This window comes from Mustela nigripes, chromosome 12, assembly GCF_022355385.1.
Source record: "Mustela nigripes isolate SB6536 chromosome 12, MUSNIG.SB6536, whole genome shotgun sequence".
NCBI lineage: Eukaryota > Metazoa > Chordata > Mammalia > Carnivora > Mustelidae > Mustela > Mustela nigripes.
Genome location: NC_081568.1, coordinates 65297010 through 65313206, shown reverse-complemented (window position 1 = coordinate 65313206; position 16197 = coordinate 65297010). Strand labels below are relative to the sequence as shown.

The 16197-nt window shown below is 47.3% G+C and overlaps 1 protein-coding gene across 2 annotated transcripts in view; it reads left to right on the top strand.

The window, feature by feature from the left end:
* Window positions 1-16197, top strand: part of MARCHF3 (membrane associated ring-CH-type finger 3) — a 136258-nt gene that overhangs the window by 96576 nt on the left and 23485 nt on the right. For both annotated transcript variants that reach the window (XM_059416572.1, XM_059416571.1), the window contains 2 exons: window positions 3655-3898; window positions 6974-7178. In XM_059416572.1, coding sequence (XP_059272555.1) covers window positions 3711-3898; window positions 6974-7178 — 393 coding nt within the window. In that variant the 5' untranslated portion in view covers window positions 3655-3710. The remainder of the gene's footprint in view (window positions 1-3654; window positions 3899-6973; window positions 7179-16197) is intronic.

Below are 16197 nucleotides of genomic sequence, written 5' to 3'. Positions count from 1 at the left end.
TTCGCAGCCTGAGAAAGCAATTAGACAAGCAGTCAAGCCTGGCCAACAAAGGACTTGTCCTACCAGTGCAATCTGATGTTCAAGTTTACAGAGACACGCCACCCCCCACCGGCGCGGTGTTTTGGCCCTGAGAAATCCCCGAGAGCCGAATTCTTGGGTGAACTAGGAAGATACTCTCCCACAGGAACAGCAGTGTTGATAAGAAAGCAGTTGAATGGTGCTTGAAATTTTGCAGGAAGATCAGTGGAAGCCCAGTTGGGCTGCAAACCGACAGCTCAGCTCTTTCTAGCATCCACAGCCACCGCCTGCTGTTTTCCCAGGTGGCTCTGAAGGAGACAGGGAAATGCAGCGGGCCATTTGTCACTGCCCCAGGTGCAACATATGCAAGCCAACTGGCGCATGCGTCCTGCCGAGGCTGTCTCCTGCTCCAGGCCTGGTCCAGGCCTCCAGATTTCCTTTTGACTGAGACTGGGGAGAACGACGCTCCCATCTCTCCTCCTCCACCTGAGGAGATGATGAGATCCGCTCTTGTGGGGTCGGAACCAACTCAGCCCTTCCCACCAAGACCTCAGATGTCTATGCTCCGTATTAGCCTTTACACGCCATTTGCAATTAAAGATGTGGTCTTTTAGAAGCAATGGGAACTCATCACGGGCACGCCAATCTTGGAATCTCAAGGTACTTCTGGTGCTTGGTGGCCAGCAAATACGCCAATATGTTCTTCAGTGAGTGCCAGACCAGAGTGACTCATCAGGCAGGTCCCCAGTGGGGTCCAGGGCTCTGAAGGAATAGCCCAAGAGAAAGCAAGCTTGAGGAGCTTTCTGTCCCTTTAGGCTCAACTCTGTGCCCGGCACCCACTATGAAGCAAAGAAACGGATCAGATGGCCTTTGATATCTCTTTTGCCTTTGAGAAGAGAAATGAAGTCCATCACCCAGAAGTGAAATTACAGATATAAAATAAGTTTAAAGGGGACTCTAGTTCTAGAATTGTTAAGGGCATTTTTAGGGCAGATTTAGGTCGTATATTTAGAATGGCTTCCTTTGATGAGAACTTAATCTGTGTTATAAGTGAATGAACTTGGGGACATTGTGTGCCTAAGCGATGTCCTTTCACTGGGGCAGTCTAACTCCTCCTGACAGTCCTGGTCCCCTTTCTTCCCTCTGTGCATCCCTCCTCTGGCTCCCACCTGGTCCATCGAGCACAGGGAGGGAGGGTTTGGTCCTAAGAGTTGAAGTTACGCAAAACCCGAAAATAGCTCTCAGTGCATGCAGACATAATGATTCCATGCAGCAAGAAGGTCACTGTGTCTGCTTTTCCTGCCAACACTCCCCTAGCTCTTCATCTATGGCTGCCTTGTGAGGCCAGAGAGCTGTGCCAGGAAGTTACCCTGGGTGACTGGGAGGCATTATGAGAATTTATAATAATGTCAGTGGGGTTTTAGAAGAGCAAGCCAGGGGAAGGGGATTAGGTGCAGTTTTAGAAGTTGGGGTTTGAACATCCTTCCGTTCTGTGGCCTGAGAGCTACCATAACTCAGTTACTTTAAAAAAAAAAAAAAATCTGGCCTCTGCTACAAATCAACTCCACCCTGTGAACCCTGCCAACAATTAGAAAGATATCTCTGCCGAAAGTTTACCGTGGTTATCCGAATGGTGGGGTTATGAGTGAGTTGTGTTGTTTTCCTTGTATTTTTCTGTACTTTCTCTAACATACAGTTTCTGGTTTCGGCCATGTAAAAAGAAAGAAAGGCAACAAAACCTATTTAAAAAACAAAACCCTATAGGGGTGCCTGGGTAGCTCAGTGGGTTAAAGCCTCTGCCTTTGGCTCAGATTATGGTCCCGGGGTCCTGGGATGGAGCCCCTCATCAGGCTCTCTGCTCAGCGGGGAGCCTGCCTGCCCCTCTCTCTCTGCCTGCCTCTCTGCCTACTTGTGATCTCTGTCTGTCAAATAAATAAATAAATAAATAGCAAGACTAAACAAGCTAATCATGCAATTGTACCCTTGTATGTTACTGCCTGGCAGTTGAGAAGCCTGTGTCCTCACATCATGCCTCAGGTCAGGGCTGGTGTCCAGAATCCCCTCCCCACCACCAGCTTCCAAAGGTGTCCGGCAGAGAGCAGACCACAACACAGAGAGGATTTGTGTCAGCCAAGGACAGGAATGGGAACATGCTCGAGTGAGGCCAGCCAGACACCACAGCAGCAAGGAGGGGATTCCCTTCCCGTCCAACTGTCTCTGATGTTCAGGCCTCCCTGACATCCTGCGTGTTGGGAGGGAGGGCATCAGTTCATCTGCAAACACTGCGTTCTTCTCCTAAGAATATCCATTTGATGCACATTATTCTGGAAGTTGGGAAGATCCTGTTTTCCAGACCCAGAGGGATCAAGTACTATTTAATAACTGGGAGAAACAGACAGCAGAAAACAAGCTTTTGAAGAATTCCTGAAGTCCTCCTGGGGCTGTGGGATGGATTTGCCTCAGTTTGGGGCCTTTGCCATACAGTCTGCTTACTGATGTGAACTCAGTCCAGCAACCAGTCCTGCATCTGTCTACAGAGTCTGGGCCCTGTTGGGCTCCAGCGCTTGAGGGGAGCAGGCTGGGCAGAAACAGCCATACTTCTAAAAGTGAGATGCAACTCTTACAAGTTTCTATAACAATCTCTATTTTTCATGCATCATGTGCAGACTTCTTACTGGATACAGTGCTGTTGCTCATACCAGCGGGTATGACTACTTTGAATCTGAGGTCCAGTTCAAGCCCATACCACCCCGACTGGGGACAGAATTCTTTGCAGGCTATTTGACAGGCTTATGTGTCAGGAAATGGATTGTTGTTAACAGGCAGTGGAGCTCTCATCCATCCTCATTTCTTGCATTCTTCTGTGTGATTCTCTATGATGAGGCAGTATTCCACTAACAAAGACTTGATTCTAATATTTGATGGCGATATCCATTAAGAAAAAAATGTAACAAGCTCAAACAACTAATCACTTCCCATGAATAACTATTTAAGACAAGGCTAAAATAGGTTAAGTTTTTAAAGGAAGTTAATTGTCACGATACATTAAGTAGATAATTGTATTATGGGACACAGATACAGCAACAGTCAGAAAGGTGGACGTTAATTGATTCTTTCGGGCCAATAACTGTCCTAGAAGCTGCTATTTCGCCAGTCTTTTTTTTTTTCCCCCTTTCTCTCTGTTTTTAATCTTAGCATCTTAGAATGAAGCCGAATGGGGAATAAATTGCTTACCAGAAAAAAGAGTTGCAACAGGTTTTAATAATGATTCTAGTAACTTTGAGAGAGTGTCAACAAAGACTTATTGCTTCTCTGGCAACAGAGCAGGGGAACTGCTTATCTCCTCTTCAGATTGGGCTCCAGAACCATCACGCCCTCCCCTCTCCAAGAGCGGGGCTCCTAAATGTTTATGGACACCGACACGCTCATTCTTCCGCTCATAAGCACGTCCACGCTGTCTCGGGGGCTCTGTGCGCGTGCGCGCGCGTACCTGACCTGGTAACCAGACGAGGCGCCGCGTCTAGGCTCCCCCTGTTATTTATATTAAATAATGACATGATGATGTGGGTGGCCTGTAATTCCCCCGTTTTCTGTTAACCACCCTGCCCAAGTAAACTATTTCCTGATCTCTCCTAGATGGAAATCCTCTATGAACGTGGAAGCCATTAGCAGAGTAATTGCTGTCTGTTACCATGACAACCAGCCGCTGCAGTCACCTGCCTGAAGTGTTGCCAGACTGCACCAGCTCGGCTGCGCCTGTGGTGAAGACCGTGGAGGACTGTGGCAGCCTAGTGAATGGGCAGCCACAGTATGTCATGCAAGTTTCCGCCAAGGACGGGCAGCTGCTGTCAACAGTGGTGCGGACTCTTGCCACCCAGAGGTAGTACCGCTATTAAAATAATTGAATCTGTAATGGATCCGACGACTCTCTGTCAGATGGAGAGAGGCCAGAGGGAACGTAATTAGCGCTCAGGTCTTTGTGTCAGGTGAGAGGAGGTGCTACCCAAGTTCTCTTCTCGCCGTTTCTATAGCGATGGGGCATAAAGCTCAAATTCCCCTTGTTGAGTTTTCCTCTTCAAGTCAAACCTACAGAGAGAGTCAGGCAGGCAAAGACCCCACAAAACACAGGGTGCTTTCACTGTGTTTGGTATGTGGACACTGCCGTGGTAATTATGCTCTTGTTGCCAGGCGCTAACAAAGGTGGCCCTTTGTGAGGCTTGGAGGAAGGAGGCACCTGATTTCAGGTGACAGAGCTGAAGTGATTAGACTTGTGGGCACAACTGCTGAAGAGACACTCCTGGTGCTTGTGCCAGTCAGCGCTGGCTGATGGAGCACCGCCCGGGGCTTCTTCCTGGGTGAGCCTCTTCTCTGGCACGTCCCCATTTGGGGGCCTCTTCTGTGGCCCCCTCCTTTGTGCCCCATGGGCCCCCCAACTTCTGAGCCTTCCCAACACACCCTGCCCTACAAGGTCCTTTTGTTCAAATTATCACAACTTGTCTCCCCTGAATGAGGAACCGAAGAGAGGCCAAAGGCTCCAAACAGCGCAGAGATGGCTCATCCAGGCTGGCACTTTGCCCCTGGAGGTCTCTCCTCTTATGCTTTTGCTCTCCAACGGCAGACTGAGAGCCATGGGCTGCCCGGCCAATACATGCTCATTGGCTTCTCCAGCTTTCCGTCAGGATAAGTAGGGACAGGTCTGACCAATAAACGTATGGTGGGTATCAACACTGGACCTGACCTCTGATACCAGCACCACTTCTGACCCAGAAGCTTTAGGCCAGTCACTCACACACTGACTGCTTACCTCGGTCGGAGCAAGTCAACCACACCCTACAGCAGAGACCCGGGCCCACACGCACCTCTGGCAGGACTGCTGGCAGCACCAGAGCATTTCCTGTCCCAGCCTGGACATGGTGGCCACCAGACATAGACTCACACCCTCGTGTATCTTGGAAACGCTGCCCATACATCTTCAGCCGATTGGCACAGTTTTTGCTAAGGGATGAAGTAGAAAGAAGTCAATATATATTTTCCCACCTCTCGAAAAGCTTCTAACAACTGGTTAGGACTCAGAATATGAAAAGGCGATGAGCATCATTGCTCATCTCTGAACTGAGACAGGTCACTGTATGTGTACCCAACACCCTGGCAGCCTTGAGACACTGTGTTTAGTCAGGAAGAACAGGCTACAGAGCTAAGACGACTTAGACCTGTGAGGCGGGGTGTGTTTGTGCACATGTGTATCAGGGGTTTTCACATGTTCTCATCACAAGGTCATATAAACCAGATTATTTCCAACTTTCACACACATTTGATTCAGTGGGAATGAAGGAGCCAAGAGGAGCCAGAGAAATGTCAACTCCTTCACCTTTCTTTTCCCAGCCCTGAGTGGGTCCCACTTCTGGGCAAGCAGAAAGGAAGTCTTTTCCTCATTTAATCCCCTTTCAGCCTTCACTCATTCCCAGGATCATCCCAGAAAGGCCCATGGGAAATAGTGCTTCCATGGCTGTCTCCATTTGGCTCATACTTGGTGTCAAAGAGAGCAATGGGTCCAGGTCAGGTGGGGGCAGATAGAGAGGCTGGTCCTCAGGCGGGCACATACAGGGATAACATGGTTTAAAACCAAATGCCTGGACGCCTGGGTGGCTCAGTTGGTTAAGCAGCTGCCTTCAGCTCAGGTCATGATCCCAGCGTCCTGGGATCGAGTCCCACATCGGGCTCCTTGCTCCGCGGGGAGCCTGCTTCTCCCTCTGACTCTGCCTTCCACTCTGCCTGTGCTCACTCTCACTCTCTCTCTGACAAATAAATAAATAAAATCTTTAAAAAAAAAAAATGCCCAGTAAAGGACAGTATGAGAAGCAATACAAGATGATGTCTATCTGAAAGGAACAGTCTTCTCCCAAGACACACAGTATGCACAGGAGCTGAGGCCATCTTAGTTTGAGACCTTCATTGACCACTAACTTCCCTGATGAGCACTACATCATTTGATTTTTTCCCTGACCTCAGTTTTCCTGTAAGTGAAAATAGTCACCATTAACAGCACATTTGCTGCATGCTGGTCCTTATTCTAAGCTTTGGATTTGGGCCATCTTTTCTCATCCTCACATCACCTACGGGGAAGGCAGGCACCATTCTTTGCACCTGTGTTAGAGAGGAAGAAACTAAAGTACAGAGAGATGACTGACTTGCACCAAGTCCGCCAACTGGTAGGCAGCAGAGCTGGGGTCCAGAGCCTGCCTTATGAACCACCATGCCTTGTACCTTCCCAGAAAGCACAGAGATGGTTTGTCTTTTTCCAGATTAATGGCAGAGCTCGCGACCGAGGCCGTCTCCATAGGACATAACTCATTACTTGCATTCAGCTTAGTGCCCATAGCGTCCCAGAGAGCATCCTTGGAAAGCTCCAGGACCACCTGCCCTCAGCTCGGTGCTCTGGGTCAGACGGCACTTCCGTGTTAGGGCTTGAGAGTTCGCTGCCAGTTAACCTGCCTCCCCTCACTCTCCCACCCTAATGAGAGAAGAAATGAAAAGAACCTCTGAGTACCTGAAAGTGTCCTGGTTTGGTTCAAAAGACACAATTTGCCTAGAAACTGCAGCTGATGTCATTTCAAAACAATTTCTGTTTTTAATGTGAGGGACAGTTCTTGTTTTCTGATTGGGAGTTTGCCTGAACAACATCCTTGTCCAAGACAAAAGTAACAGGCTACTCACATTCACCCACTCTCAGCCCTGGGCCACCCTCTCCTTCTTTATATCGGCAACAGGAGATGCCCAAGGACCCCGGCCCTGGCCCCTACTGCCATGTACACAGAGTGTACCTCTAGGGCCTGAATGCAGGGGTTTGTGAGTGGCTGCTGCTGGGGAAGGTCTGAAGGACCCAGAGCCAGAGGACTGTCCTCGTGGTGACGGCGTCCAGCCTGGTGAACAGCAGATGCCCCTCCTTCTCTTGCAGCCCCTTCAATGACCGGCCGATGTGCAGGATCTGCCATGAGGGCAGCAGCCAAGAGGACTTGCTCTCCCCCTGTGAATGCACGGGGACCTTGGGGACAATCCATCGGAGTTGCCTGGAGCACTGGCTGTCATCCTCAAACACCAGCTACTGTGAACTCTGCCACTTCCGGTTTGCAGTCGAGCGCAAACCCAGGCCGTTAGTGGAGGTCAGTAATTGGGGCACATCCTGAAAACTTCACTCTAATGAGCAAATGATGTCTGCTTTTATGCCCGAATCGCAAACCGGGTGCAGCTCAGTGAAGCACAGCAGTAGCAGCGTGTGAAAGTGTGTGTGTGTGTGTGTGTGTGTGTGTGTGTGTGTGTATGCATGTATGTGAGAGAGACACAGAAGCAGCTCACACGCTCACTCCGGAGCCAGCAGTAGAAAGGTGATCTCTGTGAGGAGACAGGAGAGGGCAAGTCAGTGTGAGGAGAGTGGGGAAGTTGACAGAGCTGCTCTCCCTTTTCCCATCCCTGTGAAGTGGAACAAACAGATCCATCACACTCTACCCAGTTTATACACCATCTGCCCAGTTTGAAGCAACAGGTAAGTGGGCATTTGGGTTGCATAGCCTGAGAGGTCTCTGTGGAAAAAAAGAGGTGCAGAGGAAAATGGATGCCAACTCAGCCTTCTGGGCTTTGAATAAGTTCCATAACCTTAGGTAAGTTACTGTGAAGCTTAAACGAGGTAAGATTTCTGAAGCACTTAGAATACCAAGTACATATCCAAGTGTTTGAATTTTTTAAAAAAAATCCTGTAGGAAATTATACACAAGCTTCTTTCAGCTAATAGCCTAGCATTGGAATCTCTTTTCTTTAAAAGGCAGGCATTTCAACCCAGCCATTAAAATGGTAGGACGCTCTTTCATATTTTAGGAGCCACACATTTCTACTTTAGGCCAAGGATCTAGTCCTATATTAGCTAGAAGCAGCAGAAAATATCATTAGGCTATTTTGTCCTCTCTCCTACCCTCAATTTCTACCGGTCAATTAAAAATTTGATATTAACAATAAACATTCTAATGTATTATGAGCCAGAGCTAATTGAAAGAGACCAAGACCAAGATTATGGGCCTCTAATCTAGACCCACTGATAACCTCCCCCTTCTTTAAGCAGCTGACCTGGCAGAACTTTGGCATTAAACTAAAGCTAGAAATCAAGATGCCCTTCTTGGAGACTATTTAAAACAGGACATTAGCTTCTTGGCCTTATAGCTCTGGAGAGCTCTCATATACCTGGTCTCCTGTTTGACCTTGAAAATTTAATCAGGACCTATAAACTAGGGCCTGTTTTAGCTATGACTTACTTGCCAAATGGCATGAAATTTATTTGACTTGCCTCAATACACCTCCGCTTTAAGACTCTGGATCGAGTGACCTCTTAATTTAGCAGTCTTGCTGCTTGACATCCACTATCAGAAATTCCTATTTGCAGAGTGCCCATCAGGGATCTGGCCCCATGCCACATTTCTAGGATTTACATTTCAGAACTTCTCTGCAGAGGCAGGAGTGGGGGGTAAGTATAATTAAACGATAAACAAGGGGGGTGAGGATGTCTCAAGCTCAAAGGCAAAAGTTAAAAAGAAGCCTATTTCATCTTTCCAGAAATTTCTGGAACCTCCCCAAGTTGATATTGCACCTTCTCCAGGGAAGCTATCTTCCCAGAATAAAAACAAAATGAAATTAAAACAAACAAACAAACAAAAAAACACAACAAAACAACCATGACACTGCTTTAAAAGGGCTACAGTCCAGTGGTCTTTACTGGTATCATCCCAGTAAAGAAGACTCTTATTTTCGCTCAGTAAAAATCCCAGTGTGTGTGTGTGCATGTGTGTGCTCGCATGTACACGTATCGGTTTTGCCCAGCTGACTCGCATGTGTGGAATCACCCAGTGAACCTCTTCCATCTTGGAGAGGAAAACATGCACCCAGACACAGGGGTTCTTCAAAGCTGCTTATGCGAGGCCACAGACTCTGGGATCTTAGGCTGCTGTCATTACACAAGGAATTGGGGCAAATGACCTTGAGAATGTGTGAGGTGCTCTGTAAGATTTAGGGCCTTGCCTACAAAAACTTTACCCAAACGGTCACCGGTGGTGAAATTTTCATTGCACAAATGGAATGTGACATTTTTCAGAGTTAATGATGATTGAGCAAGTTGAAAGTGAAAGGCAAACCTTCTCAAGCCGGGGGAGGCTGGCCGTTTGATCATCCCATGGCGAAATGAACTTGCTGTTTGACCATAAGCCATAAAAAGAAGTTGTCTTTGGTTTCTCAGCTGGAGGACAAATGAGAACCAGGTGCAGGCAGATTTTTCAACAAATGACATTACTAATTGACTTTTCCACTCTTACCAAAGGGCAGGTTTTTTCATACTGAGCTGCGCTTCATATTTTTATCTCAAGATAACCATTCATCTTTTTTGGAACATCAGCAAAACCCTCCTATTTGGGTTAAGCATTGGGCGTATTGTTACTTTACTTCTCATTTGCACTCTTTCAGTTGCTTTAATCATTTTTGTATCTACCATTGGATCTGCCTTCTCATTAAAGCAAGAAAATTCTATAACATTAAATTTCAAAATCAATGTGATAATAACAGCTTCTTGTTTACTAGAGGAAGCGGTTGAAAAAGTCATTTATAAATGTTATTTGTCAGCACCCAGGCGTTAACATTGGTCAGAATCACCATCACACCTCAAACTCCCACTGTTCAGGGAACTCCCCCAGTCCCTCATTCAGCATAGCCCTCATCCCCCTGATCACCACCGCTGTTTGGAAGACACTACGCCACCCCTTCCTTTCCTACACTCTGTGCCGCCAGCAGCTGGATGTTCATTTTTCACAGATCAGAAACCCAGCGTTTCTGTCTCCAAGTTTCTATTCATAAAGGCCAAATCAGTATTAGCACCTCCAACCTGGGCATTATCTCCTCACTTAACCAGTGCCCAACATGAGACACAGCTCAGTTTCTCAGAGCTGCTGTAGGGAGGGGAGGGTGAGTTAGGGGCTTCCCATGATATCCTTAGTCCCTATAAATACTTTTAAAAAAATACATTCCACACTTAAAAATGAGGACACCCTTCGATATAATCCTTTGATATGATCATCTTCTCGAGGTATAAATCTCAATAAGATGATTTCGCATGTGCCTATCTACTAACCTACCTACCTCCATGGGCAGACTAAATCTTTTAGTGTCCTCTGGTAAATTCATTGCCAGTTTTACATCCTAATTTTTTATTTTTTTATTTTTATTTTTTTTGCTGCTAAGTAAGCCAGTATGATAACAAAAGCTAGTTTCAACCCAAGAGAGCTTCATTGTAGTCATCTGGTTTACTCAAATGTGGGTGGATTTCCTCTAGTCCAGCATCTTAAAACTCTTAAGGTCTGTGTCAATTAGGCAAAGCTTGAAAGGGAAGCATTCACACTGTACATAGCAAAAAAGGAAGAGCAGATACAACACACATACATCTCACACCTCCACGGGTAGCACTTCTCTCCTCTGAAGCCGGCGTCTTTTTCATTGATGATGGAAAATTTACCCAGTGGCAATTTGTCAGATAAATTATGCCCAAGAATAATGACCTGGTAGAATGCAGTAAATAGACAGCCACTAACCGTAAAAGGATTCGCTGAATGACCAGCCTGGGTGGTTTTATGGGCTCCTTCCTGCTCATTTTCAGTTTTCCTCATCTCTCTCTGCAAATTGAACTCTGATACCATTCTTTTACAACAAAGGGGAAAATACAGAAAACCAATAAAAATACCATGATGCGTTCCCCAAAATGTGTGCCTTGACTGCCGCCCACCACTGTGATTGCGTGTGTGATGGAGCAGTTTGCCAAGGAAACCCATCTTATTATGTGCAAACAGCGTGCTTGCAACATGAGTTTCCACTGATGGGAGTATCTGGCACTGGGCTCTCCTAAGACATGTATCAGTAACACCCACCCTTGCCCGGGAGACTTATGAAGTAATAGATCAGCTCAGCACCGTCCTGATTAAAATGAAATAGCCAGGAAATGGTGCAAATCTGAGGCGGGGGAGGGCTTCCTAGGATCTGCTCTTCCTCTGATCACAGAGACATGGTGATTTTTCACAGAGGGAGTGATTAGGTTTCCGTATTCCTAGTTCCTTTACACAGACCCAGTTGATTGATAAGAATTGTAGGAGCAATTTAAAAGCTGTTCCCTGCGACTCAGAGGTTTAGCTAAACTGAAACTGAGAATGTTTTCACACAGATCAGTTACTCAGAATAATGAGATGTAAAGCTAGAGAGAGGAGGATTAAAGCGTTTTTATCCTAAACTTTTTATTTATTATATATATATATATATATATATATATATATGTATTTAAGTCACTGGAGGAAAATGTTTCTAAAGTGTGCCCTGGATTCAGTGTAATCTCCCGCTACACAGCAGGAAGCCGAGCTGAACTGCTGTAGAGAAACCACTTTGTACCTTGGCATTTGCTATTTAATAGATTTAAGAATTCCCTCAAACCCTCTTAATAAGTATGTATCAGGCTTAGGTGGCGACATCGTTGGGCTCTTATTATAGTGGATTTGGTTTGCTTTTGATTTTTAATACATCCATTTACGTAAAAACATGAGCTTTTGGTTTCAGAGCAGGCAAATTCCTCTCCGCAAACCCCTGTGGCATTGGGGTAATTAGGGAATGATACCACAGGGTACATAAAGGGATTCGAGGAGCTTCCCAGGCGTGCGTACCGCCTATTACATTCGTCGAAGGCAAGCTGGCAAGCTCCCCTCTTCGCGCCAACCCGTGAGCACAGCCTAGTAAGGAAGGGGGTGGGCCCATGATCCCAGCATGAGATGGGCAGTCCAGAAGCACCTACTCATTAAGTCAATGCCTGACTGGAGAACCTCCCTTCCCCCAACTACAAACTGTCTGTCATACTTTGGACCTGTGGTTATAAATCTAAGAAAGCGACCATGGCCTTATGGTTCAAGCCAGACATGGCTGGACGAGGTCTTCCGGGAGACCCACCAGCAATGCAGCTTCGAGCCACACAGCCCACAAGGAGATTCTGACCAAGCCTGTCTCCCGCTCACTCGCTGGCCCTCAGGCAGTTTTGGAGGGAAGGGCAGGGGGGCGCAGCCCTGTGCCTACGCCAAGCAATGAGGAGAAAACACTCAATCCAGGACTCCGCAGGAAACCGCTGGCCCAAGTTAGAAGAGTATGGTTGTGAGTAAGGCACACGGGACCAAATCCGTAAGTTTCTGGCCCAGCTGGCCTCTGCCAGGCTTTTAGGAATCCAAGCACTATACAAACATGGCACCATAGTCTTAGAGAGAAAAGCTCCTATTAAACGTTCGGTAGATGAAGGCACGGGCTTACCCTGGTTCTGTGAAGCCAGACTCCATGGGTGAAAAAGTGAAGAAAGTCTCATGCACTGCTCTCGGCTTCTCCCTCCTACTCTGGGTCCTATTCCGGAGGGACAAAATGGACGGCAGGGTCACCCCCTGGCATCTGTGGAGCAGGGTGGGAGGGCTTTAGTTGAAACCACCAGGAGCTCCCACTTCTCACTCTCACTCCCAGTCTAACTGCCACCACCTGAGCTCAGGGCAGGGGAGCACAGTTTCTGCCCGCTCTGCCCCTAGGTTGCCTAGTCCCTCCTAACTGGAGGCAGCTCTCTGACCTGCTCCGGTGAGGCTAAGTTCTCACAAAGCAGAGGAAGGGCTTGCGGCATTGAAAGACAAAAAGAGGGGAGCATGTTGAGGAACCCTGTGTGTCATAAGTCATAGATAGTAGAACAGAGGCCCTCCCACTGAGTGAAATCTGGGCCGGTGACTTCACCAAGCAGGGCTTAACGTGCTAACTCTGGCCACTGGCCTGTAACTGTAGCTGGGCTGCACTGGGCTGGCCTGCACTGGGCTGGCCGCCCACGGCCTGCAGTGAAAACTTGGACTAGTCACTTCTCTTTATGTGTTAGCTCCTCCCCAGCCAAGTAAAGCCAAGCTCACAAACTGGCTTGCTCACTCATGCACACAGGTGTGCTTTTTGCCTCAACACTTAAAAAAAATTTTTTTAAGGATTTTTATCCATTTATATGAACAGGGGGAAGAGCAGGAGAAGCAGACTCCCCACTGAGCAGGGAGCCCAATGCGGGATTCAATCCCAAGATCCTGGGATCATGACCTAAGCCAAAGCCAGACGCTTAACTGACTGAGCCACCCAGGCACCTCAGCCCATTTATTTCCCAAAAGAATTTGAATACCTGTAGGTAGGATAAGCACTCCCAGTTCATCCAAGCCTTGCCTCTTGCTTCCACCCAGGCAGTGCTTTTCTCCTGCTTGCATTATCTGTCGCCATTTACCTTTGAGATTACAAAATTGGGTGATTTCTCCCACCTGTCAGAGTTTTCTGATACTACAAGCATTTTTTTTCTACCAGCATCTTTCTGTCAAGGTAGTATAGGCTGAACCTAAAAATCTCCCTCCTATTGTTCCCACATCGTAAATGAGCTGAAATGCCTGAATCACAAATCACAAATTCAGAATCACAAAGCAGATGAATCACGAAGAGAAGGCACACCAGCATGGATGGGGTTCCGGCACCTGGCACTTACAGCCCCCCTACGTGTTGGCCAGGCACTTCCTTAACCTCCAGTCAGGTCTCTGGACAGGCTGCCAGCCCGCACCTGGGCCAGTGGCACCATCTTTGGGGCTGGCCAGGGGGGTGACATCCCTGCTCACCGAAGTCCCGAGATTCTACATCCCGTAGTCGTTCTGTCTTGAATTTTCTTCTTGGTTCTGGCGGCTAATTTGGCGGTTGCTTCGTTACTTAAAGCTTAGTTACAAAGAAGCTGTTTTAAGGTGTCTATTAAATTCACAGCTTGCTTCATTAAAAATCACTTCATTAAAAAAGCAAGCCAACCGAAGTGTTCCCATGTCCGTGCCAGATGGAAGGGAGATCACTGCTTGGTGCCGGTGTTTTCAGGCCATCCACTGCTGGTACAGGCTTAATTTGGAGGGAAAATCCAGCTTCATGCATAAAAAGAATTACATGACCGGATTCCATTATTTTAAATTGTACTGATCCTTGCAGTGAACTGGGTTGAAAGACAAATGAGAATCCATGTTCTGAAGAGGACCTTTGGCAGTCCAGCAGCTGCTCCCTTCCACTGGCTCACTGAGGACACAAAGATGCAAAACGCCAGGAGTCACTTCAACCAACTTTAAAATTTTCATTCGCTATGTTAAAAAATATGAAGGAGGGGGCGCCTGGGTGGCTCAGTCAGTTAAGCGTCTGACTCTTGATTTCAGCTTAGGTCATGATCTCTGGGTGGTGGGATCGAGCCCCACATCAGGCTCTGCACACAACGCAATGTCTGCTTATCTGCTCTCCCTCTGCTCCTCCCCCGTGCTTGCTCTCTCTCAAATAAATAAAATCTTTTAAAAAATAAAATAAAAATGCAAAGGAGGATGAAGAATAATGTGTCAAACAGGTGCATCTCCACCACCTAGAATTAACAAATCTTAGCATTTTGTGAGTGACAGACCTTTGCAGGGACAGTGAGAAAATGGCTGTAGTCTTCACTAATTCACCCTCAGGTGTTCTCAAATACAGGAGAAGACGGAGCCAAGTTTTCCTTAAGCACATGTGGGCCAAGAATAAGAAGAAGTAAACAAAACGAGATAATAATGCTGCAATATCCCGGACCCTTTGTCCTAACTCCCAACGTAAGAACAACGGCTAGCACTGGCCACCAAGAGGTCCACTTCTTTGAAAGGCAGGCAATTAGCAGCGATTACGTGGGAGTTGGGCGTGGAGTGGAGTGGAGGTGAAACTGTCCCTGGGCGGCTGGCAGGAGAGCTCTGTAAAGGGGAGTCTGAGAGAGGAGCACTGCCATGTCACCAAATGACTAAAGCTGGTGATCATCTTTCCCTAAGTCCTGCCAAAACAACAAGGTGCAGTTAGCTCACAGCAACTGCCCTGTGCCGGTACGTGTCAGGTTGAAAAGAAGGGAGACATTGATTGCAGATTTCAGGTGCATCGCTACCGACACTGCTTAGGGCCCCCCCACTGGGGGCTTCCGCCAGCCCTTCTCTTGCCTCTTCAGTTTTGTGTCAATAGCTGACACTTTTAACTCCAGGAAAAGAATACACGTTATTAAACAAGTGACGGCGCGAAATATTGTGAGCAGTACATGATTATAGTTAAACGCTGCCTAATGAACAGTTGTATTCGAATCAGCAAAGCCGAGAGGTGTCTTCACTCAGGCAGCGGGAGGTCAGTGGCTGTTCATTGGCAGAGTGATACGCTGTATGCCTGTTTGTAGGAGAAACTTCGCTTTTCAGAAGAGGCACAGATCCTGACGGGACACCCAAGTCCAGGGGCACTCACTAATTTCATTTCGAAATTATATTCGAGGATACAATTATTTGTATCCTCAAAATTTCACATGCCAATGTGTCTTTTTTCTTGAGTTATTTACCCATTTCCAAGCAAAGGGGAGCTATGGCGTGCTATACTGCTCATGTATCATCTGATTCCCGTGTCTTTCTCCTCATACGGATAGTATCCTATTTTGTAGGTAAAGAAGCTGAGACTTTGAGATGGTAAATCACTCTTTAGAGATCTCAAGTACTTTCAGCCACAGGGCTAGTAGGTGGAGAAGGCAGAAGAATCCAGGTCTCCATGACCCCTTTAGTCCTTGGTGTCCCCACTGTCCCTGGCTTCTCCTGTCCTGACTTGAAAGTACTTCTTTTCTTTTCTCTTAAGATTTTATTTATTTATTTATTTATTTATTTTTAAAGATTTTATTTATTTATTTGACAGACAGAGGTCATGAGTAGGCAGAGACGCGGGCAGAGAGAGAGAGGAGGAAGCAGGCTCTCTGCTCAGCAGAGAGCCCCGATGCGGGGCTCGATCCCAGGACCCCAGGATCATGACCTGAGCCGAAGGCAGAGGCTTTAACCCACTGAGCCACCCCGGCGCCCCTTAAGATTTTATTTATATCTTTGACAGAGAAAGAGGGAATGAGAGAGAGAGCACAGCACGGGGGGAGCGGCAGACAGAGAGGAGGGAGAAGCAGACTCTCCCCTGAGCAGGGAGCCCGATGCGGGGGCTTGATCCCAGGACCCTGGGATCATGGCATGAGCCAAAGGTAGACACTTAATTGACTGAGCCACCCACACGCCCCAAAAGTACTTC